Raw genomic sequence first — 22,472 nt, 5'->3', positions numbered from 1 at the left:
ATTTTTTTCTTTCAAGAAGCATTCCCAGAAGAAGGAGAGATGTTCATACCCGCGTCTAACATAATACTCTACTGGCAGCCAGAGCTCGCATCCAAGATGCAGTGGTACTTTCAGCTTCTGTCACACCCTGATGAGATTAAAATTCCCACTGCACACACATCCAAAAATACCCAAATTATCAGGATGCAGAACATTTAGGGAGAAACTGGAGGGCAGATTTGCCTACTGCTCTTCAAGTTGGATATACAAGCAGGATCCTTACTCTTTAGCTTACTCTTCATTCCTTGGAGAAAAGAGAAACTGGATTCTGCCTCCTGTTCCCAGTGTTCTCTATCCAGTGACTACTTTTGGCTTTAACAACTTTTCAGTATAAAATACAGACACAGTCTGAATAAGGATGCTAAGGAGGAGTACCTATTTTCTGTATCTTTAAATGAACAAGTATAAATCTGCTTCAAGGTGGATGCTTATGGGCATGTGGCAGGATGGGGTTTACCTTACCTAGCCTTAGTTTTCTAAGCACCTACGCTCAGGCAGTCGTGTACATCATCCCTATCATCAGCAGTGAGAGATTAACCCTTCCAAAGGGGGATTCGTTCCCTCTGTCACGGACATCACAAGTGAGGAGTGACATATCCTTTGAAGTAGCTTCTCTGCCTCTGGAAGAGACCGACCATAAAGGGAACCATAAGTTTTAGGTAAGTGAAATTAGGTGAGGGAATCTCACCTTGCAACTCCAAATTTGAACTGGAACGTAGCTATTGAGTTTTAGTGTCTGGTGCTGTAACACACAGTGTGTGACCTGAGCCCCTCAGTTTTACTTTTGTTGTGATTAGAGCTGAATTTGTCCTTAACTCTTGTTCTAGTAGCATCTGCAGCCCTGGTTCACAAGTTTCTTTTCACAACCACAACATAGAAAATAAATAGCAATAATAAAACAGCCTCACAGCCTGGATCCACATTGCAGAGCTTGTAACATAACTTCTTGCATGTTGCACTGAACGTTATAAAGATTACTGGTTTATAGCCTGTTATTTGTGTACACTTGTCCTGCAAATACCTGAGTACTGGGAAAGTCAGTGTAACAGTTATTTTCCATATGTTACTTCTGCATCAGAAATATCTGTCCTCATATAATTATTCTAGTGGGAAATCTAAATTTAACCTAAATTGAGGATATTGATACTGCAGTCTTTGAGGATTACAAGGAGCATAAAACAATAGTCATTTAACAGCACTCCTTCAATCTAAGAAGTGATATGAAGATGCTGAGACTACGGGTGCATACAACCACAGAACAATCTCAAACGTATATGTACACCCTAAAGACTGAAATACTTCCCAAAAGCCAATAAAAATTAGGCCCTTCATCAAACGATGGCAATTAGAAGGTGTTTGTCTAGTTAGTATGGGTTTTGACCGATTGTTTTTTCTCCATATTTCTCTGAAATTTCCTAGCTCACTATCAGAATTCCATGAGCAGATTTTTAATTATAATATTAATTAAGCTTTTGTTTTATAAATTAATTATCTCACTGTGTCATGGAGGGTAGTCTAAATGTGCCTACACTGTGTAGTGAGAGATAGAAAATTTGTGTTCTGTTTAAAAATGTTTACTTTTATTTTTAAGTGATCCAGGCATTCTGACAACAATGAGAGCTAGAAAAAATCCATGATATCAGCTGATGCAGTTCCCCTCCAGCATAAGTACCTGTATACCTGCAGAAGCTCAGTTGCTTTTTCTCCTTCAGCTGAATGGGGCACATCTTCATAAAGTACATCAGGAACTTAAGAATTTCTACCAGCTTCAAAAAAAATACTTATGTTCATATGATTCATTCTTGATGGAATTATCATTCACTTGGACTGAGTGATAAAAAGAAAGCAGGAATGAAAACAGGTTATCACTATAATTTTTCATTTAGAAGGAACAAATGGGAAGTTCAGGGACTAGTTAGTAGGACTGAGAGGACTGAAAATTTGATGGACATTATGCGAAGGAGTTCAGAAGTCTCTAAGTTATGTGGAATTGGCACCCCAAGCAGAGAAAAAATGTTAAACTTGAACCCTAAAGATGTGAGGAGTAGATAGACAACGTATAAGTGATGAGAAAAAAGAATTAATTAGCCAATAAACAATATTTCTTCGACTTCAGAAGGGACTGGGATAAAGTAAGACATGTCAAGGCTTTGGAATTAGTCTTTTTAAGTTAAATAGGAATTTGGTTTAGAAGTGAGATTTGATCAAGATTTCAGATAATCTGTGTATAATCCCACAATCAAAGGACTTCTAAACTTTTCTACCACAGTGCTAGTAATGGGGCAGAATCTTATAGGAACAGAGATCTTACAGGGTATAACTGATAGGAACAGAGATTTAGAAAATGATATTATTTCATCCAGTCTGGGAACAGAACTTGGTATTTAAACATGTTCCAATTAAGAGCAGCAGATAATCTCCAACCCAAAATACTGAGAGACCTGACGAAGGAAATCACAAAATTGTTTAAAATCTGTGCTATTCACATCTATCAAATTGGTCATGATACTACTGTAACATTATCAGAAGAGTAGGAAAAGTAATAGCTATATTTAGGAAACAGAAGAGAAGTAGTGTCAGGGCAACTACAGACCCAGGTGTCTTCAAAAATTTCTCACAACAGATTTAGAACAAAACTTAAATGAAAGAAGAAATACAGATAAATGGAAAATGGCATAGAAATGCCAGAGTCACCTGATAATATCTGTCTTTGATAAGATTACTGTATTTCCCTTGTCTAAAAATCAGTTATCATCTAATCTATCTGGACTTCATTAAAGCATTTGTTGTGCAGCCACATGGGAAATTTATTAATTAAACTGGAGAGGAGGGAGATGAGTACAAGAGCTGGGCGGTGGGAGAGGGGCTCGGTGCCAAGCGGGGCCCCGCGAGCTGGGCTGCACGGAGCTGGCAGACGTCGCCGGGGAATTAGAGAGGACCGGTCGTGTGATCAGACTTAGTCATGTTATTACAGACCAAGGCACAAAAAGTCAAAGTTAAATTAAATCCGTGGCAGATAGGAAGTTGGGAGACATCACCAACACAGAGGAGGATTGAAAGAAATGGGTGGCCTGGAGGATCGGAATAATAGATAAGGGATGAGATTCAAAATGATAAAGTGCCAGGTTATACATTTAGGGACTAGAAAGAGTTTCTGCTACAAAATGAGGGCTCAGAAATTGGAAGAAATAGGCAAACAAGAAAAATCTGAGTTTGTTTTTGGCAGAAAAACATTTCCAAGCCACCAGTGTGAAATGGCTGTGACAAGAAGGCAAACAGAGTTCTGCAGTAATGTGTCGGAGAAGGTATTCCCAGTAATGAAAGATTTCCAAGAAATATTCATGTCACATCATAAGGCACTAGTAAGAACTCCTCTGGAACATTTGTATACAATGTTCAAGAAAGATTAATTCAAACTGGAACAGGTGCAGAAGAGAACTACAAGAAGACTGGCAGGATGAAAAATCTATATTAACCAAGGAGATAAACTGAGTATTTCTATTTTCAGCCTAGCAAAATAAAGTCTGAGAGGAGAAATAAATATCCTCTTTTAAAATAGCAGAGAGGTAAATACTGAGAAGACAGAAAAGATATTAAGGTGCAAGACTCTGTTAATGTATTAATAGAAAGAGTTCACAAAAACATTTGGTTTTTTTAAAGTTGTGGAAACTTAAAAGAAGATCTGTAAGCACTAGAAAAATATATCCTGCAATATTTCAGTGCAAGTACCAGGGGCAAGAAACTGAGAAGGTCTCAGTATGGAAACATGGATATATTTTTGTGAACAGGATTATGCAACACATTTCCCAAGGGATAAGACTTCATGGTCCCATAGTCCCAGTTCAGCCCTATTTCAAATGCTCCTAAGCAGATATATGCCCTGAGAGTTATGCTTTCAGGAGCACACATTTCACTGTGGAACAGCAGGTGCTTTGGTCTGGTCTGAAATAGGTTTGGGACTATAGCCAGGAGTCACTAATCTCTTCATAATGGTTCTTATAGCTTGTCGTGGTTTTAATTCACACACCAATATTTGGCAGAAGTTGTGTCTCTATGTTTGTATAACCCAAAGCACCGTTCACATTGTTCTGTGTTATATCCACTTATGGTAGATCTTAACACCTAAATCACAAGATATTTATTTTACAGAAAGTGGGAAAAGGTTAAAATTGTTGTAGTGCAGAGTACAGAAAGATTAAAATGTACCTGTAAAACTCTTGAAATTAATGCAACTTGAACAATTTTATACTATCTCATATTTAAAAGAGAATGTAGGAATGTATTATTTAGTCTGAAATGTAAAGAGGTATGGGGACGTTAAACTATTTAAAGAATATATTTCTCAAATATTTAGTTAAAAATATGTAAGAGGGGAAAAAAGTTTTCCATACAATTTTATTTAAAAATCCAGATAGGCTTAGGCTCTCACAAAATCTTCCATGCTTCTAGTTTTTACTTCAAGGTAGATTGAAAATCAAAACAATCCTGTTCTACCCTGAAGGTGAGATGAAGCTAAAATGTCCTCATGAAAGGAGCTGGCAAGATTGAAGTTGCTAACCAAACAGTAACTCTATTTTAATTTCAGGTCAGATTTCTAAACCTAAAAGGAGCCTAATACAGACTGCAACCTTCAATACAACTAGTGCTTTTGGATCTAGTGCCGAAAATAGCCAGCCTTACTGAAGAATGATGCCACTGGGATGTAAATAACATATGAGATCCTTGAAAAGAAGTAGTTAAATGTGTCAGCAATGTTTTAATGAGAAGCAGAAGAGCAAAAAGTAAATTAGTGCAGGTAAGTGCTCAGGTTTGAGATGTTACTGGAGCCAACAGGCATCCTGCACAGACCTGTAACCCCATGCAGCTAGGGAGAGGAGGGGCATGTGGGAAGGGCTGGTAGTTTGTTTTAGTTATTTTTGTATCATTAGCAGCAGATGTCATGTCAAAAGGAAGTAGAAAAGAAAATAACTACATGCATTTTTTTAAAATAGCAACAACAAAAATTCTTTTAAAAAATTTACAGGCACTTTGGAAGCAGAAAGCCTGCAAAAGGTTTGGAGGAGTTGGGTTAGAAGAACATTTATGAGAAACTAAATAAAGGATTTTCCACATGTAATTCTGAACTTCAGTAGTATTGTATGTGATGTCATTCAAAACTCATGAACACACAACAAAAACAAATTTCTAAGGAAGAAGGAATTTTGGAAATCAATGGGAAAGGTTGTGTATGTGTAAAATTCTAAACAGAGCTTTAAAGTCCTATTAAATTCTTTGTAAGACACAGTAGAGTAAGAATTCAACCGATTTCTTTACTAACATAACCCCCCCATAAACAGTTGGCTTACTGGAAAATTACATTTAAAATATTGCTCTATTTGTACTGGTCTTAAAATACCAGTGGGACAGGGGAAAAAATATTAGCAAAACCAGTTCATGGAGAGAAGAAAATGCAAGAAGGGAAAAAAAGCTAGTACTATAAAAAAAATGTTAAAAACATGAGCTTGATTCTGGTCTCATTATCATGGTGAGAATACAACTGAAAATACACCCCACCTACCCTCTGGGGTCTAGATCCAAATCATGTCCTGGCCTCTTTCTCTTTGTACGACACCTCACAAAAGGGGTTCAGGAGCCTCCAAGGATCCTGGTGTGGATCTCCAAAGTGCAGACTTTGACTTGCTTGTGATTAGTTGTCCATAGTTAATCTCTCTCGCTGAATATATGAACTAAATATTTAACAAGTAAAGATAAACTCATTCCTTGCCTCCATAAGGCTCATTCCAAAACTTACTATAGGGACAAGTCTCCTACTGATTTAAATTGATGCCCATGTTATCAACTGCCGAGGTTATAGTCTTGTAATACAACCACTCCACAATTTCTTATCGCACGTGGTTCCAGCACGCTATAAATATTAGTCTCAAGCCCTGGTGCTGCCAGAGAATTCACAGCCTAACTCAAGAACAGGAGGTACAACCTTGGTCTGAAGCCAGCCTTGTGCTTCCTGGGGCCTTGCTTCACTGTGCCTCAGCACAAGCCAGGGCTGTCGGGTGGCGTGGAGATGACAAGGAGGCTGAAGATGACTTGCTTGTGCACCAGCATAACCGTAGAGTCATAGAATGGTTTGGGTTGGAAGGGACCTCAAAGATCATCTAGTTCCAACCCCCCTGCCACCGGCAGGGACACCCTCCACTAGACCAGGTTGCTCAAAGCCTCATCCAACCTGGCCTTCAACACTTCCAAGGAGGGGACATCCACAACCTCTCTGGACAACCTGTTCCAGTGCCTCACCACCATCACAGTAAAGAATTTCTTCCTAATATTTAATCTAAATCTACCCTCCTTCAGTTTAAAACCGTTACCCCTTGTCTTATCACTACACTTCCTGATAAACAGTCCCTCTCCAGCTTTCTTGTAGGCCCCCTTCAGGTACTGGAAGGCTTGCAATAAGGTCTCCCCAGAGCATTCTCTTCTCCAGGCTGAACAACCCCAACTCTCTCAGCCTGTCTTCACAGGAGAGGTGCTCCAGCCCTCTGATCCTCTTCGTGGCCCTCCTCTGCCCTTGCTCCAACAGCTCCATGTCCTGCTTATGTTGGGGACCCCAGAGCTGAACACAGTACTCCAGGTGGGGTCTCATAAGAGCAGAGTAGAGGGGCAGGATCACCTCCCTCGACCTGCTGGTCACATTTCTTTTGATGCAGCCCAGGATATGGTTGGCTTTCTGGGCTTCAAGTGCACACTGCTGGGTCGTGTTGAGTTTCTCATCCACCAACACCCCTAAGTCCTTCTCCTCAAGGCTGCTCTCAATCCATTTTCCTCCCAGCCTGTAGTTGTGCTCAGGACCACCTCAAAGCACATGCAGGACCTTGCACTTGGCCTTGTTGGACTTCATGTGGTTTACACAGGTCCACCTCTCAAGCCTGTCAAGGTCCTTCTGGGTCCCTCCCTCCAGCGTTTCAACCACACCACACAGCTTGGTGTGGTCAGCAAACTTGCTAGGGGTGCACTCAATCCCACTGTCCATGTCACCAACAAATATGTTAAACAGTGCCTGTCCCAATAACAACCCCTGAGGAACACCACTCATCACTGATCTCCACTTGGACATAGAGTCATTGACCACATTGAGTGTGGCCATGCAGCCAATTCCTTATCCACCGAGTGGTTCATCAATCAAATCCATGTCTCTCCAATTTAGAGACAAGGATGTTGTGCGGGACAGTGTCAAATGCTTTGCACAACTCCAAGTAGATGATATCAGTTGCTCAGAGACCATATACCTAAGAGGGTATATACCTTTTTGTCCTCTGGAGAATTTCTAACTCTGGACATTGTGCCTGCTGGAGGCATGTCAAATAGCCTCCCCACCAAGCTTGACCTGTTATTTCTGCGCACTTAAAGATTGAGAAGCCACAAAATGTCTTCAGCAGAGCCACATGTGGTGGGGTCATCTTTATGCGCAGCCACCTATGGCTTGTGTAGAGAAGCCATTATGTAAGTGCTCAGCTTCCCAGCAGCAGACCAGTACCATGCACAGAGGCTCCAGTACCCAGTAGCCTGGCAGTGCTGGGCACACTGGAGCCAGCCAGGCTGGTGGACAACAGGATCTGACCTCGTCCAGAGGTCTACCTGCAAATCGTACCAACCCAGAATTTGAGCTCCCTCCAGCTAAAGAAGAGAAAGAGCCTTGATAAAGCTAAGGAGCGAAATCATCGTTATTGCAAGAACTGGTGCTTATTTCTGATTTGTTTACCTGCCCATTTTGTCTAAACGAAGGCAGAATATTATTTTTATGAACGGTATGCTCTCATTTGGAATTGACACTAATGAATGCAAGGCCCTTTCCCCCTCTTGTTTGTACCATCAAATTAATTAGCTCTATTGTGACATCAGTGTTTTTCTCAAGCAGTTCAAGGCTTGAGCATTTTCCTTTCTTTTTCTAAAGGGCATCTTCAGTGCCCTTTATCTACCATAAGAATCATGCATCACTTGTATTTTTCACAACTAATGCTGTTTATTATAAAAACTGATTGTGATGTGAAGATTGTTATACTGTGTGGCAAATTGCCCAAACAATTACTGTAAATGCATGAGCCATAAACTGTACTGCCAAGGACACTGGTAGGTTAGCTCCTATAAAAGAAACAATTAGAGTCTGAGGTGAAAATAATAGAGATGAGATGACAGTTATTGAAAAGGCAGAACATCCAGTTTAATGTTGTAAATATAGGTTTGTGGATTACACTGATGGTTTTAAAGTGTTCATGGCTTATTGAATGGAATAGAATATTACATACTTTAGAATGGGGCCATAATTATTATTCCTTTTTAATTGTGATGTCTGATGCATTTGTGAGCAGTCGTTGAGAACATCCTCACATTATACTGATTCTAGTTCTAAATTATCATCCTGCTCCAAGGGGTTTTTTTTTATTATTATTTTACTTTTTTGGCATTTTGTTGTTCAGGGTCTGTTCTGAACAAAGTATTTTCTCTTGAGGAACTTAGAGTGCTTAGAGGGTTACAGCAATAATTATTTCAGTTTCAGCCTACACACTTCACTGCTTTAAATCATCATTAGAAGTTTCATCCCTCAGCAACTCCTGCTGAGACAGTCTTAAACTCCTAGAAACCATTAGATAAGAATAGCTTATCTTTATAACAATTTGTATATAAAGGTATTGATAAGAATTTGCTAGAAATTAAGGGAATACATTTTTTTTTTCCTTAGGAATCATCTAAATACAGAATAAGGTATTTTATGATTGCTAAAGAATTTCAATCATTCAAACTAGATTTCCAGCATATGAAGATTAGTCTGCAGCCTTACTAGAAGACATGTTGAGATAGACTATGGTAGATAGGAAGAAAATACAAGAAAAGTGACATTACTGCATGAGAAAATTAAACAGTCCTTTTAAGATAGGACAGAGGGATAAAACCCAATGAAATAAAATGCAAATATTAGACTCTAGGGAGAGCACTAAACAACTGAACACAGAATTATGATTGCCCGAGAAGGTAGAGGTGCTGGGCACGTAAAATCAGAACTGGGGAGAGCCTGCCCAGGGTTTGTGAGGAGAGGACAAAGTAAACAGCAGAGCAAAGATGGCAATCAGCAAAAGGCAGTCAGTGTCAATGCTGCAGCATGTGTGAGCTCTGAAGTACCAAATCCATTAGTAGGGGAGGGGGGGGGGAAGCAGTAAAGTGGCTTTGAAAGAAAGTTGCAAGGAAACTAAGTACTCAGCTGTGCCACCTTTCAGGGAAATGCTCTGAGTCGTTTTCAGGCTTTTACATACTGTTAAGAGAAGCTGATCTTAACGCTAGGTAGGGGCGTCACAGCTGTGTTGGAAACCGATGGCGCCGGACCGAAGTTCAGGGAGGTGTTACGGATCAGAGCTCGGGAGGCAGCTGGGGTGAGGGCCTGGGCAGCTGGCTGCGTCCTCAGGCTGAAATAACTGCCTCCTACACAAGCTCGAGTCCAGGGAGCTAGACCTTAGCTAGAGCAGAAACCAACGGCTGCACAAATTACAGACAAAGACTGGGGAGAGCGGTGTGAGCACGGTGTGGAGCACTGCCGTCCGCGCAAACAACAAAGCAGAGGGCGACTGAAGCTCAGCCAGCACCGTTGCTCAGTTCTGGGCTCCTAACGCACACACCCAAATTTCTACTTGTCAGATGGCTTTACCTGAAAATATGGCCAATTCCTATCTAAAAGAGCATTTCAGCTTCAAATGATCCCTCCTTGGGAGACGTCATGTTATGTGTGCCTGAATGGCGACATTGCTATTCCATGTCACGTGTGTCAGTATCATTGCCTTCTGTTTATACATTTAATTTTTTCAGAGGTATTTAAAAAATAGAAGCACAACAGAAAAATAATTTAAACAATGCAGAAAACAATAATTTAAATTACATTGTTAGGTTCCAAATCAATTGAGACCACACAGGAAAAGATTCAGAAATTAAAGCAAAGAAAATCAACAGCCATAAATGAATAGCTGTGTGAATATTAAGTAGAAATTACTAGATAATATCTTAAAATATTGTGTCATTACAAGTGATCCTATTAGAATGAACCTGTACATAAAATCAGAGCCCTTATTACAAATCTAGGCAAGATTGATTTTCTTATATGACCTTCAACTACCAGTAGTGTTAGAGAAGGCTCAATCTAGTCCTTAGTAAATAGGTGTCACCAAACAAACAGGACTGACACTAATTAGCTCCCTTGTTGATAGTCAGGACACAGAGGATAGAGACACGGAGACGGAGCGACCCACTCATCATTAGAGCGGTAGGTGAGGATATTTGCACGCTGGCATGGCAATGGAGGTTTGCACTGCAGCTACCATTTTGAGACTATGATGTGAACAGAAGACTCTATTATCAGGAGAGACAGTCCAGCAACCTTGACAAGCATTGTGCAGAAAAACAGAGCCACAAAGAACCTCTACTTAAATATTTGAAATCTGAGGAAGAGAATATTAATCTGTGGTATTTCCCCACCTTGAGGAAATACCCCTTAGTTTTGGTCATCTCATCTAAGAAAGGGGCTGACACCAGAAAAGGGCCTGCAAAAGGACAATGAAGGACCATCAGTAGCTTCTAAGCAAGGAGAAATGGGAAAAGAAGTTTGGAAAGCAAAGTGGAAAAAGATGCTCAGAATAAGAGGTATATAGTATGATGATTAATAGTATCGAGGGGCACAATTGATCAAGAGAGTAGCTGTAAGGGAATTTAAGTGTTTTTTTCTGAAAAGATAATTCCCAGTAGGGTTCAGGCAATGTTTGTAATAAACCTATTTTTATTAAGATTATTGGATTGGTGGTATCCAGGGGATTATATTTTCCAATTACTAATATTTTCATTCTTCAGTCTTAGTTTATGATTGAAGCAGGGACATAGGTGGCACAGAACAAAATGCATTGGCCTGGTTTGGGATGAGAATAATCATAGCCTCAAAGCAAACAGAGTCCCAAGAAATTAGTCTTTATTTTCTAGCTCATTAAAAAAGACCTTGACTTTTAATGGCAAAACATTCAAACAATTTTTTTGAAAATATAGATGTATATCTGTCCATTTGAAGATTTTAGTTCCATACAGTCTGAACCAGGAGCCCATCACCAATTTGGTGCCAGGCCTGAATTTTTAATATAGCCCTGTCTATCCCCAATTCTCATGACTATACGTATGAAAACTGCAGAAAAACCCATGCATAATAAGTCAGTTATATCTCAAATTAAGCTACACAAACTATGAGCAGGAAGATTGCAACTTTTATCAGACCCTTTTATAGCTCTGTCATGATTGTCGTACCTTATTATGATATGCTCATAACAATGTTGAAAAGAAACCAGTTCAGAAGTCTTTTTACATAGCTGTTTTGTATGCAGATTGGTCAGAATATTGCATAAATCCCTCAACAGAATGGGCTATTTGAGAAACAAGGAAATTCTTTAGGAAAGACTTCCCTGGACAAGGTCAGAAGATCTATTGCCAGCTCCATTGTGAATTAGTAATACAGCACCTTACTATTGGGATGCCTATCTCCAGGGCCAGGCTACTGAAAAAGAGGAAAAGATGAGTTAGGAGCCAAGTTTCCTAAGGGCTAAGCCTGGCCTGAGGTCAGACGAGACACTTCTGAGGTTGCTATTTAGTCTGGAAGGCCCATGACCAAATATCAAAATGGTGTAGAAAGGAGTTGGGGTTAGACCCCCTCTGTTCTTCTTTTGCTTCTTTCTCCCACTGTTTTAAAAGATTGAAGGAGAGTAAACCAAGTACCATCAACAGGTCTTGCAGTTTTTTCAGGTTGTATCTATTTTGGATATATCTGAGAGGAAAAAGACCTTAGCTTACGTGGCACCTGGTATTTACCTGGATCTCACATGGAAAAAAATAGTCTTGTCCCCTACTGGCATGTCAGAAGGGAGTCATTTCCTAGAGGCTGATTGCAGTATGCTGAGGCACATATGCAAGAAGGTGACAGATGCCTTAGAGAGACTGTAGACAGACAGATGGCAGTCAGGTGAGACAAAGATACCACCCTTGGGGAGGAGAACAGAATGGGTGACCACAAAAAGCCTTAGCCAGTCATTCTTGAGAGAGGACAACTATGATATAAATCTTGGAAAGCAATTGTAAATTCAATAAGTTTCTCAAGAGGATAAAATTCCCAGGTTTTGTCATGACAAGAAAAGACTTTTATAACTTTTTTTTTTTCTACATGCTGTCTTACTACCACACAGCAAGAAGGCAGCTGTGCGATACGTATCAGTATTTCTACTAAGAAGGCCTGGAATACAACCTAGGAGACACTGGTGCAGATTTACTAGGGTAGCTGGGGAAAGAGAAAGACTGACTAACTCCCCAACCCTCTCCCACAACATGAGGTCTTCCAGGCTTGAACATCTTATGCTTATTGTCCAGCAGCCATAAACAGTATTGCAGGGACAATTATTATGCATCAAAGCAAAATGTAAATTCAATTCTACTTGGTGCACCTAAGTGCAAGGTAAGAAAAACCTGCCAGCTTTACCTAGTTCACATTCAGTTGTGTAGCTCAGTGCTCTTCTGTGTTCTTTAGGACCAGTATTAGTGACCAGCGGTAATAAATCTTTGGGTTTAGTGTCAGAGTATCAGCTGGTTCCACAGATCAGGAGTAGAGTGGAGGGACAGTCAGAAAACCAAGCCCCCCATTATGCTTTGGCATATCAACTAATATTTTCTTGTGTGTCACTGAAGGCCTAGGGATCAAATAGCCACTTCTAACATGCTCCCAAGGTGTTTAAAAGTTCTTACGCCTTCCTTTCCACTAAGGCAGGGACTGCATTTAGCTTGCAAAGTATTTGTTTGGACCATTTTCTCTACCTTTTGTAAATGAGAAGATAATACATATTTTATCTTAAAAATATGATGGGCGGTTGGTTCTCTGGACTCACACTGTAGCTGAATCAATTGCTTCAATTTCAGAGCCGCAGTGCTGTGGCTGGATCACGGCTTAAAGTTCATAATCAGAATAAACAGCTCAAATGACAGTGGTAGTGAATGCATTGATTAAATATGACTCCAGTGCTCTCAGTTAATGTTTCACTGACTTTAAACATCTTTTCAGGACTAACATTTAGCCAAGTCAAGGTGAATGTAATGGAACAATTTTTTTCCAGCTGAACATTTATGAACTGTGATACCTGAACAGTGGACAGGAGACAGAGTATTGAAATGGTCATTACCAGCCTGGTTCAATTTGCAAAACAGATATCTCACTAAAAGAAAGAGTCATTGAACAATGGAATACAGGGGTTTCTTGAACAATATATTTCTATTTGTCCAAAGGTCCTTAATCAATGATCTGAAAGAGTGTAGAAATAAGTTCTGGTCCTGTAAATATTAACATTCAAGGATAGTTTTACACATGTAGAGTTCTACAAAGTTCAGTGAGAATCCTGATGTTCATTAAATTATTTATTGTGCCTATTGCAGGATCAAGCCAGTTGCTGCATTAAAGAGCTCCGAGTCAGTTGTAATAGTGTTACAGTATTGGCATATTTAAATAAACTGATGAAATTGTAGCAACTGCAAAAAAAAATCTTGCAAGTGTAAAGCCAAGCAATGCATGTGTAATTACAAGTACTTACTTATCATATGGTTGAGAAATGATACTCAGATTACAAAGCATTAGTTTTATATGGTTTTATGCAAACAAGAAAAAAGCTTTATAGTAACCAATATTTCCCATACATTAGCGCACAATTTTCTTTTCCGTAATGTTAGTGAGAGCAGTTTCTACAGTAGATTATGGAAGTGAGTGAGAAACCACTGATACTAATTAGATCCAGAGTAAATACTACACTAAGATTGCCAGCAAAGCAACATGTTATTTTCATATGCTGTTACTTAAAAGTTTAGAAGCTTATTTTAATATTTCCAGTGCAATAAATGGATGGCACATGGGTAGCAAAGTTCACGATCACCAAAAGCAAAAATGAGACAGTTTTTTAGTCTGCAGGTACTCTCCAGTTAGGAGACCACAGGTACTGTTAGCAAGTGTCTATTTGCTCTGTGCATGCCATTCTCATCCGTAACTTCCACCTGTTTCTTCTGCTTTTCTGTGACAGCATTCAAAGCCTTATGCCATTAACTTAGATATCTATCTTTAGGGTCTTTAATGTATTTCATAATTCAAATAGTAAGTATGCCAGGATTTTGAAATATTATGATTAGACAGATAGAAAAAAGACCATTGAGCGTAGTTCCTGGCCAAGTAGGAATGTTCCCTGTAGAACATTTTTCAAGTGGATTATCTTAACTTACTTTAAATTACTTTGGAGGGTAAGGCTGCAGCAATTTCCTTAAAAGATAACTCGAGTCACTATTGAGAAGCATGTCCTAATACTCAGCCTCAGTTCCACAGCTTGCTTTTACCCTACTTGTCTCAACAATATATTTTAGACCACCTTAAATAATTAACCCGTGCCCCTGATAATCACGGTCTTCAAGTACCTGGAGAAGTCTTCCTTTGGTGCCAGTGCCTACTTCTACAACTGGCAGAGACTGGCAATGACCAGGAGGCAAGAGAAGGGCTGGGAATACTAGGTCAGATTGAACAGCAGAGGAACGCTGCTTTTAGCTGGCTCCCTGTGAATGGATAGCTTCTCTAGCAGCTGCTCTCCTGGTAAAAACGGTGACTGCAGTCACTTCCTAATAATAGTAAGAAACTTTAGTCAAATCCCATATCTGTGTGCTGATCAAGGTGTAACTTGTGACTTGAGATGCCAGAAACAACCTTGAGATTAAATAGCAGTACACAAAGAAGATGCATGTTATAACACCTTTTCTGCTCTCCTTTTCCCTTTCCGATTATGATGTGCAATAATCAAAAGAACAAGGATTAAAAGGGAACATAATTTAAATGCCATATTTTAAGTGGACCAGCTGGGAATAATACAGTTGTTCCTCATAGCAAAGTATATGTGAAGCTATTTCCAAACATCTTCCTCAGAAGTCTTTGATTTTTTAATCACATCGTTGGTTTGTGGGAAAGGCCGAGAGGAGCTGATGCAGAACTGCATTTCTCAAGGCAACCTAGGCACTGGTCTGCCATCTGCCCGGGGAACACTGACCGAGCACAGTGCCGTCCTGCCAGCCAGGATCTTCAGCAGCTTACTTCCTTTGCCTTCCATCAGAAGGGATGAGACTGCAGCTGAAGATGGGATAGTACTCATGCACGGAAGAAATTTTCTCACCGGCAATTGCTTTAAGACCATTCAGTATTTATGCTGCTGAAGCTGGCATTGGCAGCCCACAGACACGGGGGTTCTAATCTCTTCATTCGCACTGCGCATTGTACATAGAGCAGCTCTTGTACGAGACATCACCCTATTTTGTGTTCTGGTTTAAGGTGGCACGGAGGGAAGCGAATTGATGTACTACCTTTCAAAGAAAGGTACAGTTTGGAGATTATGAAAAAAAGCGCAGGACCAACATCGGTTCAGAGTGATACACTTGTGGGCTCAGAGAGCTGAGAGGGCAGTAACACTAACAGTTATGACAAAAATACTAGCCTCCCCTTTCCTTGTCAGAGGACAGGAGTCAAAACCACATGTTTTACTCTTCAGTAAAACAATTCCCATGCTTATCAGCCATTTTCCTTGTGCTCTTGCTCCCACTGCTCTCTCGACAGATGGCAAACCAGGACCAAGCACAGAAATGGGGCACAGCCTCACCAGTGACAGGGAAAATGGTTTGCAGATGGTTATCACTGCGCTGTGCAGCATGATCTACAGGAGTTTGTCTCATGCAACACACAACTGGTCCCTGTCTGATCAGACGGAGGTAGGAGCCTAGGGTCCACAACAAAATCATGTGGTCCAAACCTGAGGACCAGGAGAAATTTGTGTTCAGAATCATTATCCACGTCCCAAAAGCACGAAAATCAAACAAAAAGACAAAAGAGCGTAGCTGATACAATTAATTTACATTTTTCTGAATGTTTAGATGTATATATATAATAGAAATCAGGGTTGTTTACTGACAGAAGCTGTCTCTTTTCAAGTGACAGCCTTCAAATTCTAGGAGTTAATCTTTTTCCCCAAAGTATATTTATGAGTTAAGTGCATACTTCCAGACAAACTAAAACATAAACAAATTCATTCTAATGCTATTTTTTCAAACCACATTTTGTACCTGTGAAACCTTTCAAGATTTTTGAAAAACACAAAAGTTGTTAAAATTTATGTTGGAAAGAATTTTAGCTTGGAAAAATACAGTTAAAAGCAAATACTTTAAGAAACATTAAGAGGAGACTGTTCATGCCTAGACACAGAAGCAAAAGCAAATGAAACATGTAATGAACAGGCAGGATTTTAAGACATGTGGTTCTGAACATCCAAATCTTGACAGTTTTCAGCATTAATTACTCCATGCAGTTTTGCTTTTCACAAACATTTTTTTCAGGTGCAACTTTAGAGGGTTAAGTCCATTTTTATTTTATTTCTTAATAATGGTGTCAGAAGCCACCTCGTTGCCCTCCTTCACACAACTTTGTCCTGGCTCGTATTCTTACAGGAAACATGATAAAGTCTTATTGCGTTTCCTCAGTAACTTCCTCTGAAAGTGCATATTATTCCTTTCACTTAACTAACGCAACTAATCCTCACTAATGACATTTAATGAGCCACACGAGTATGCCCTAGAGTGGATCAGACTCTCTGCTTAAAAAACATAATTCTTTAACAGTCCTATTTTTTAACTGAAGAGGTAAATTGCACATTTTAAGAGAAAGTATAAATATCTCAGAGCCAAGATTTTTTTTTTTAAAAAAAAAAAGGTATAACAGGTTTCTAAATTTGAAATAGGGGCCTAAATAAGTGTCCTGTTAAAATATCCTTCTATTCAGATCACTATAAAGAAATCTTTAATTTAAGATGTCCAGCTTGTGGGCATGGATAGTAATATTCCTTACCTGCATATTTATTGTGTGAACCATAGGTAAAACTGTCATTACTTCTGTGTGTATCTGTTTGCATTGCTGCAGCTCCTAAGAAAAGTTAGTTATGGTCCAGGACCCCCACTTTGCTGTATGTTCTATATACATCCAGCACAGCATATATAAATGCTGCAGAGTTTATCATGTGAATATAAAACAAGAAGTGAGAGAGAGAGAGACGGGCTGGTGCAGGAGAGCAGGGAAACAGGCAGCGCTGTTCAACGTGATATGAAGGAGTCATAGCACATCAGCAGCCTCACTTTGCCAATTTTGGGGGGTTTGTTTTTCTTGTGCTTTTTTCTAGACATCAAAGCAAAGGAGTTTTAATGAGGGTCTGAAGGAGAATAATGAGGTACTTTTGCAGATGTCTGCAGGGTGTTCCTCCTCACTCAAAGGGGCAACATGTACAAAGACACTTTGAAAAACAAGTGAGCAACGGAGGTTGGCATCTTCATTCTTTTGAAACGCAAGGCCCTGATGCTGACCTCATTTACACTGGTGAAAGCTGTAACTCCTGTGAAGTCAATGAAGTCCCTGTAGCATAAAATTGGTCCTGGATTACAATCTGCCAGAACTGTCTTTCAGAAGCCTTCACGACCACTGAAACTGTATTCCAAACATACTTTCAGCTCTTTTTCGCATTGACTGTAATGTCTCTTTACCTCCTTCTGCCACTAAAGAGGGTCTCAGAAGTGCATTAGTTAACTGTTTGCCAAAAATGTGTAACAGATCTTAATGCAAACAAGAATCTGACCACTTTGGTTTTAATATCACAAACATACATATGTGTATAAATGAACAAACATGCACATATATGTATATACACATATATATATGTATACACACACACACACATATACATATATACATTCTGCTGCAGCCTGATATGGAGGGACACAACTTTACACTCTAATTAGAGACAAGTTAATTTTATGTTAAGGAGTAGACATCTCCTTTCCAATTTTTTAAAATGCCTCTCTGTCTGACGTATAATATATTTAGCATATACATGTAAAAGAGGATCCTCCAGAAGAAACGCTTCTACAACTTATGCTAGCACTAGGTATGTCACAGGAGACTTCAGGGAATTAAACTCTTAGGAGTCATTCGACCTCAGATGCTTAATTGTATCTAAATTTGCAGGTCAGTCCTGGAAGCCCAGGGCTCACTGTGTCCCTCATCTGCTCCACGTGGGCTACCTGAACTCAGGCTGAAGTCACACTGCCTGCATATGCCTGTGGTATTTGATATCACGGCCCTTCTGCAGAGGACCTCAGGCTATCTTATTTACCCAGAATGGGTCGTGTGACACTTCTTGAAGGACAGATACAATGTACAGAACTAGCAACAAATGTCAGGATCTGACCACACAGTAGGTAAAGGCATCGTTCCCTCTGCTCTGACGTACCCAGATGTTCCCCCATGGAAGCATCACCGTGGTTCCCAGACCTGTCCCAAGGGACACTTATGAGCAGAGCTTTGGGGACTGGCTATGAATCGGGCCTCGGGTTAGCCCTGGGGCTGCTCTTACACCATGGTATTGATGCAGGCACCAAGCCATATTGCACACTTCTCCTCACAGGACTGCCGTGCGATTAGGGCTGGCAGAAGCTCTCAGTACACAAGTTTTGGGAAGGGAGGTTCTGCACAGGGGAAGCCCTGGTTGCCTCCCTTCTCCTTAAGCTCCCACCACTGCTGCACTTTTGTTCCCCTTTCCCCTTCCGTTCAGTCCAGTGGAAGAGCACCAGGGAAATCAAATGGTGCTGCCTTACTTGGAAAGAGTATAGGAACTAAAATCTCAACACGAATTCAGTTCCGGGATCTAAGCTTTGCAAAAGACACTGCAGATAAAATACAGGTTCGGTTACAAATTTGGTGAGCAAAAAATTGAGAATCACATTTTCATGGGCAACATTGTTTTGCTTACAGAAAGAAGTTAAAAACAGAGCAAGAAGCCAAAAGTTACTACTCCTGAGTGTCTCTCTTTATGTGGGGTTAAGTTATAAGTTAACCACTGCTACTTTATAATTAACATAGTTCTTGCCTACATATAATTAGAATAATATATATGAGATAAATTCTATGTATCTTTTTTCTTTAATATATTATCACTTCTGCCTTATAAATCATTATTCATTTCACCATTTGTGAAATGAAAACATCAACCAGTGGCAGGAAAAAGGAGTTGTTACCCTAATACACAACTTGCAGAATAACCAAACCACTTGCAGAAAAGTTTGTACCAGCTAGTCTAAGCGCTATAGAATCCTTCCCTGAGTTATCAGCTTCCTGAACCACCAGTGGCATTTCTGTTTTAATAATTGCATCTAGAGAATGAACCATGAAATAAATCATGTGAAAACCCAGGATTTGTTTTGCTTTAAAATTTTTGTTGACTTACCAAGGAAGCGGATGTAAAGTGTTTTAACTGTACAGCTACCTCAGTCTGGAGCAAAGCTCTCACTGATATCAGATCAATTTATATCCTACAGAGATCAAAATCGGTACACAGCCCATAATTTGCAGACGCTCACACTACTTTTCCAATGAGTGGCATGTATGCCATATATTAAAACTATGATCCAAACCAATCTGTCTGCAGAAAACTACTGGCTGATATATACAAGAGCTTTACTGAAAACAATCTTGGTCTAATTGATGGTTTAAAAAAAAAAACAATAGAAGAAAACAGTATGGACAGTGTTAGCTCCAGTAAGCACACATAGAAAGTTAGAATCAGCCAGCTATACTGTAAATTACCAAAAGTTAAGGTGTAATCATACCTGCTTTGTGTCATCTTTAAGCAGCCTTTAAGATGTCTATCAGTAACCTCTTTGTGTGGTTTATTATCCACCCTGGGCACAGTTTCTTTCTTGTGACAAATCAGTGTGTAATTTTTGTCGTCGTTGTTTGCCCAGAAGGTACCAACCGATGTCTCATAGCGTATACAGAAGTCCACCTTAGCTCCATCTCTCTGATAAGGAGGCACCAAAGAAATCTTAAAGCAGAACTGATCGGTTTCACTACCACAAGAATTAGGCATGAACTCTGCAAGGATGTCATAATAACTGACCCAGTCATTCAGTGTCATTCGAACATACACCAGTTTTTCAAAGGATACATTGAGGACTCGTATAATACCGTTCATACAGGTAATCCCAGGCAGGAACACGATTGACTCCAACAGTACTTTCTGTTCTCGCACTTTTTGCAAAAGTTCTTCTTGCGAAGCAGGTAGCGTAAACAGTTGAGAGAAAAAATATTCCTCCTGAGGGAAAACTTCGTCTTCTATGTCATCGTTTTGTCCTGTGTTTGGAACTTCCCAGGTATCGAACTCTTTAACGGACACAAGATCAAACCCAAATGCATCAGCAAATGAAACTTTTCTTGCAATGGTGGTGGGGATATCTGCCTCCTCTTCGTCTGAAGAAGCAGAATTCCGCCTTCGGGGAAGTGGAGAGAAACGATGTTTAATGTCAGGTTTAACATCTTCGTCCTCTGAAGAGAAATCAATTACAGTGGGGACTTCTAATAAGTTAGCCGTGCTAACCCGACTAGGTCTTTCAAAAGACTCCATTGGGCTCTCTGATACAAACTGAAAGAGAACTGTACGACTAGTAGCAGCTGATATTTGAGACACTGTGATTTAAAACAAGGATTAATGTTACAGCTGACATTGCAAAAGGGAGTCAGGCCTATTAATAGATGCTATGGTGTGTGAGCTATGTTGGCCTGTTGTCCATCTGACAGTATTAGGTGTTATAATTTCAATGATACATTTCAAATATTGCATTCCTATTTTTATGTGGCTCTATGTGCTAAGAAGAAAAATAGTATTTAAAACCTAACTTCTTTGCATTGCTAAACTGCACAAATGGGTCTATTTTTAGATGATCAACTTACGTTGCACAACAAATTCATTACGTTGCACAAATGAGGAGGAGCTATTCATCTCTGATTAGGATGTACACTTCATCAGGTAAATAGTTGTAAACCACTCCTCCATATATTTTCAAGGCCATTTTTTTACAATGTTTTCATATGTAAAAGTACAATGTCACATTCTGCCCTGGCTTTATACCATGTTAACTCAGTGGGCCAGATCCTAGGACTATGCCAGCTTTTTCTAGGTAAGGATTAGCCATCACAACTTAAATGAACCAGGTATGCTATAAAACATTGAAGTGAGTACACTGGAGATGAGCTTGTAATGCACCATTGTAAATATGACTGAATTCACCACTAATTAGATTATGAAATCATCTAGTGCTAGACTGCATTTAGCGTCATCCAGCCAAATGGAGAGAAATGGAGAGAAAAGCAACTTGCAGAATTAACTTGTGCAGCCAACCCTGAAACACAAACCCTGTGCCACACAGCTATAAACAGGAGGAAGATACACTGTTTAAAGGGTTTTCAACCTTGCAAGACATCTTCCCATGATATGAAATGAAACAATGGCTTCTCAATCAACTTAGCATTTGGCTTTCAATTTTATGGCGTTCCACGCGTGAAAAGATGCAGCCTTTATGGGACAAAGATCATGAACTCAAAATGTCACCTTCAGGTTATTTAACCTCTCTTATTTGTCATGTGTCTGTCTCAAAGGGTAAGCCTACACTATAATCTAATGGTGCAGTATGAGCTAAGAAACATAACAGGACTTACTTGGAATTAGCCACGTCAGAGACTGACAGCAATAGTGGCATCATCACAGATCTCAGCACAAGCTAGAAACCTAATTATTCATTCACATTTTCAAATGGCTCAGGTCTTGCAGGCCACTTTGAATTCTTCTCCCTCTTGTTACAGTGTCACTGGTAATTTAAAGCTGACTTGGGTATGTCCGTTACCAGACAACAAGATAAATCACACATTACCATGCATCCCCTTTTCTGATGAGGCATCCTCCCACTCCATGAGAGCATCTCCAGGTCTTTCCAATGCTTTTCCATCTTAACTTCTCAATAGCCATCCCACCTGCTATCGCACAAATATTCATACTTCCCTAGCACTATCATACTTTGAGGCAATGGCATATAAAGAGAGATTTTAAAAATAGCTTTCTACCATAAAATACATAACCCCTATCACAGCCTATAAACTTCTGGGATATTACTGATTTTGAACCAGTGCTGTACAATGCTGTATTTTTCAACAAGGGCCAACAGTAAAAGCACTCAAGATTTCTTCTTTAAAGCTAGAAGGTAGTGCTACCCAGTCGTGTATTCATGAGTGTCTAAGAAAGGAGTGAGATCTCCAGAGCTCCACCAACAGAAGAGTCCAGAGTTTTTCTCAGTGGGATCCCAGAAGCATCACTTCTGCCCACTCCCACTTGCTGCTCTGCATTACACAGCTGCAGAACTGATTTGATGCATGCACGTTTTGGCTTTGTATCAAGCGAATTAGGTACAGTCTGGGAAATGAGGCTTCTTGCTCTAATGGC

The 22,472-nt window shown here is 39.9% G+C and overlaps 1 protein-coding gene across 1 annotated transcript in view; it reads right to left on the bottom strand.

Moving 5' to 3' along the window:
• The window catches only part of PPP1R3A (protein phosphatase 1 regulatory subunit 3A), a 30,538-nt gene extending 9,935 nt beyond the window's left edge, over window positions 1–20,603 (bottom strand). The window contains exon 1 of the mRNA XM_054813604.1: window positions 19,810–20,603. Within this exon, the coding sequence (XP_054669579.1) occupies window positions 19,810–20,603 (794 nt within the window). The remainder of the gene's footprint in view (window positions 1–19,809) is intronic.
• Between the last annotated feature and the right edge of the window lie 1,869 nt (window positions 20,604–22,472).

Source organism: Grus americana, chromosome 1 (genome assembly GCF_028858705.1).
Source record: "Grus americana isolate bGruAme1 chromosome 1, bGruAme1.mat, whole genome shotgun sequence".
In the NCBI taxonomy this organism is placed as follows: domain Eukaryota; kingdom Metazoa; phylum Chordata; class Aves; order Gruiformes; family Gruidae; genus Grus; species Grus americana.
Note: the sequence above shows the minus strand (reverse complement) of the source record. Positions and strands in the feature narration are given on the sequence as shown.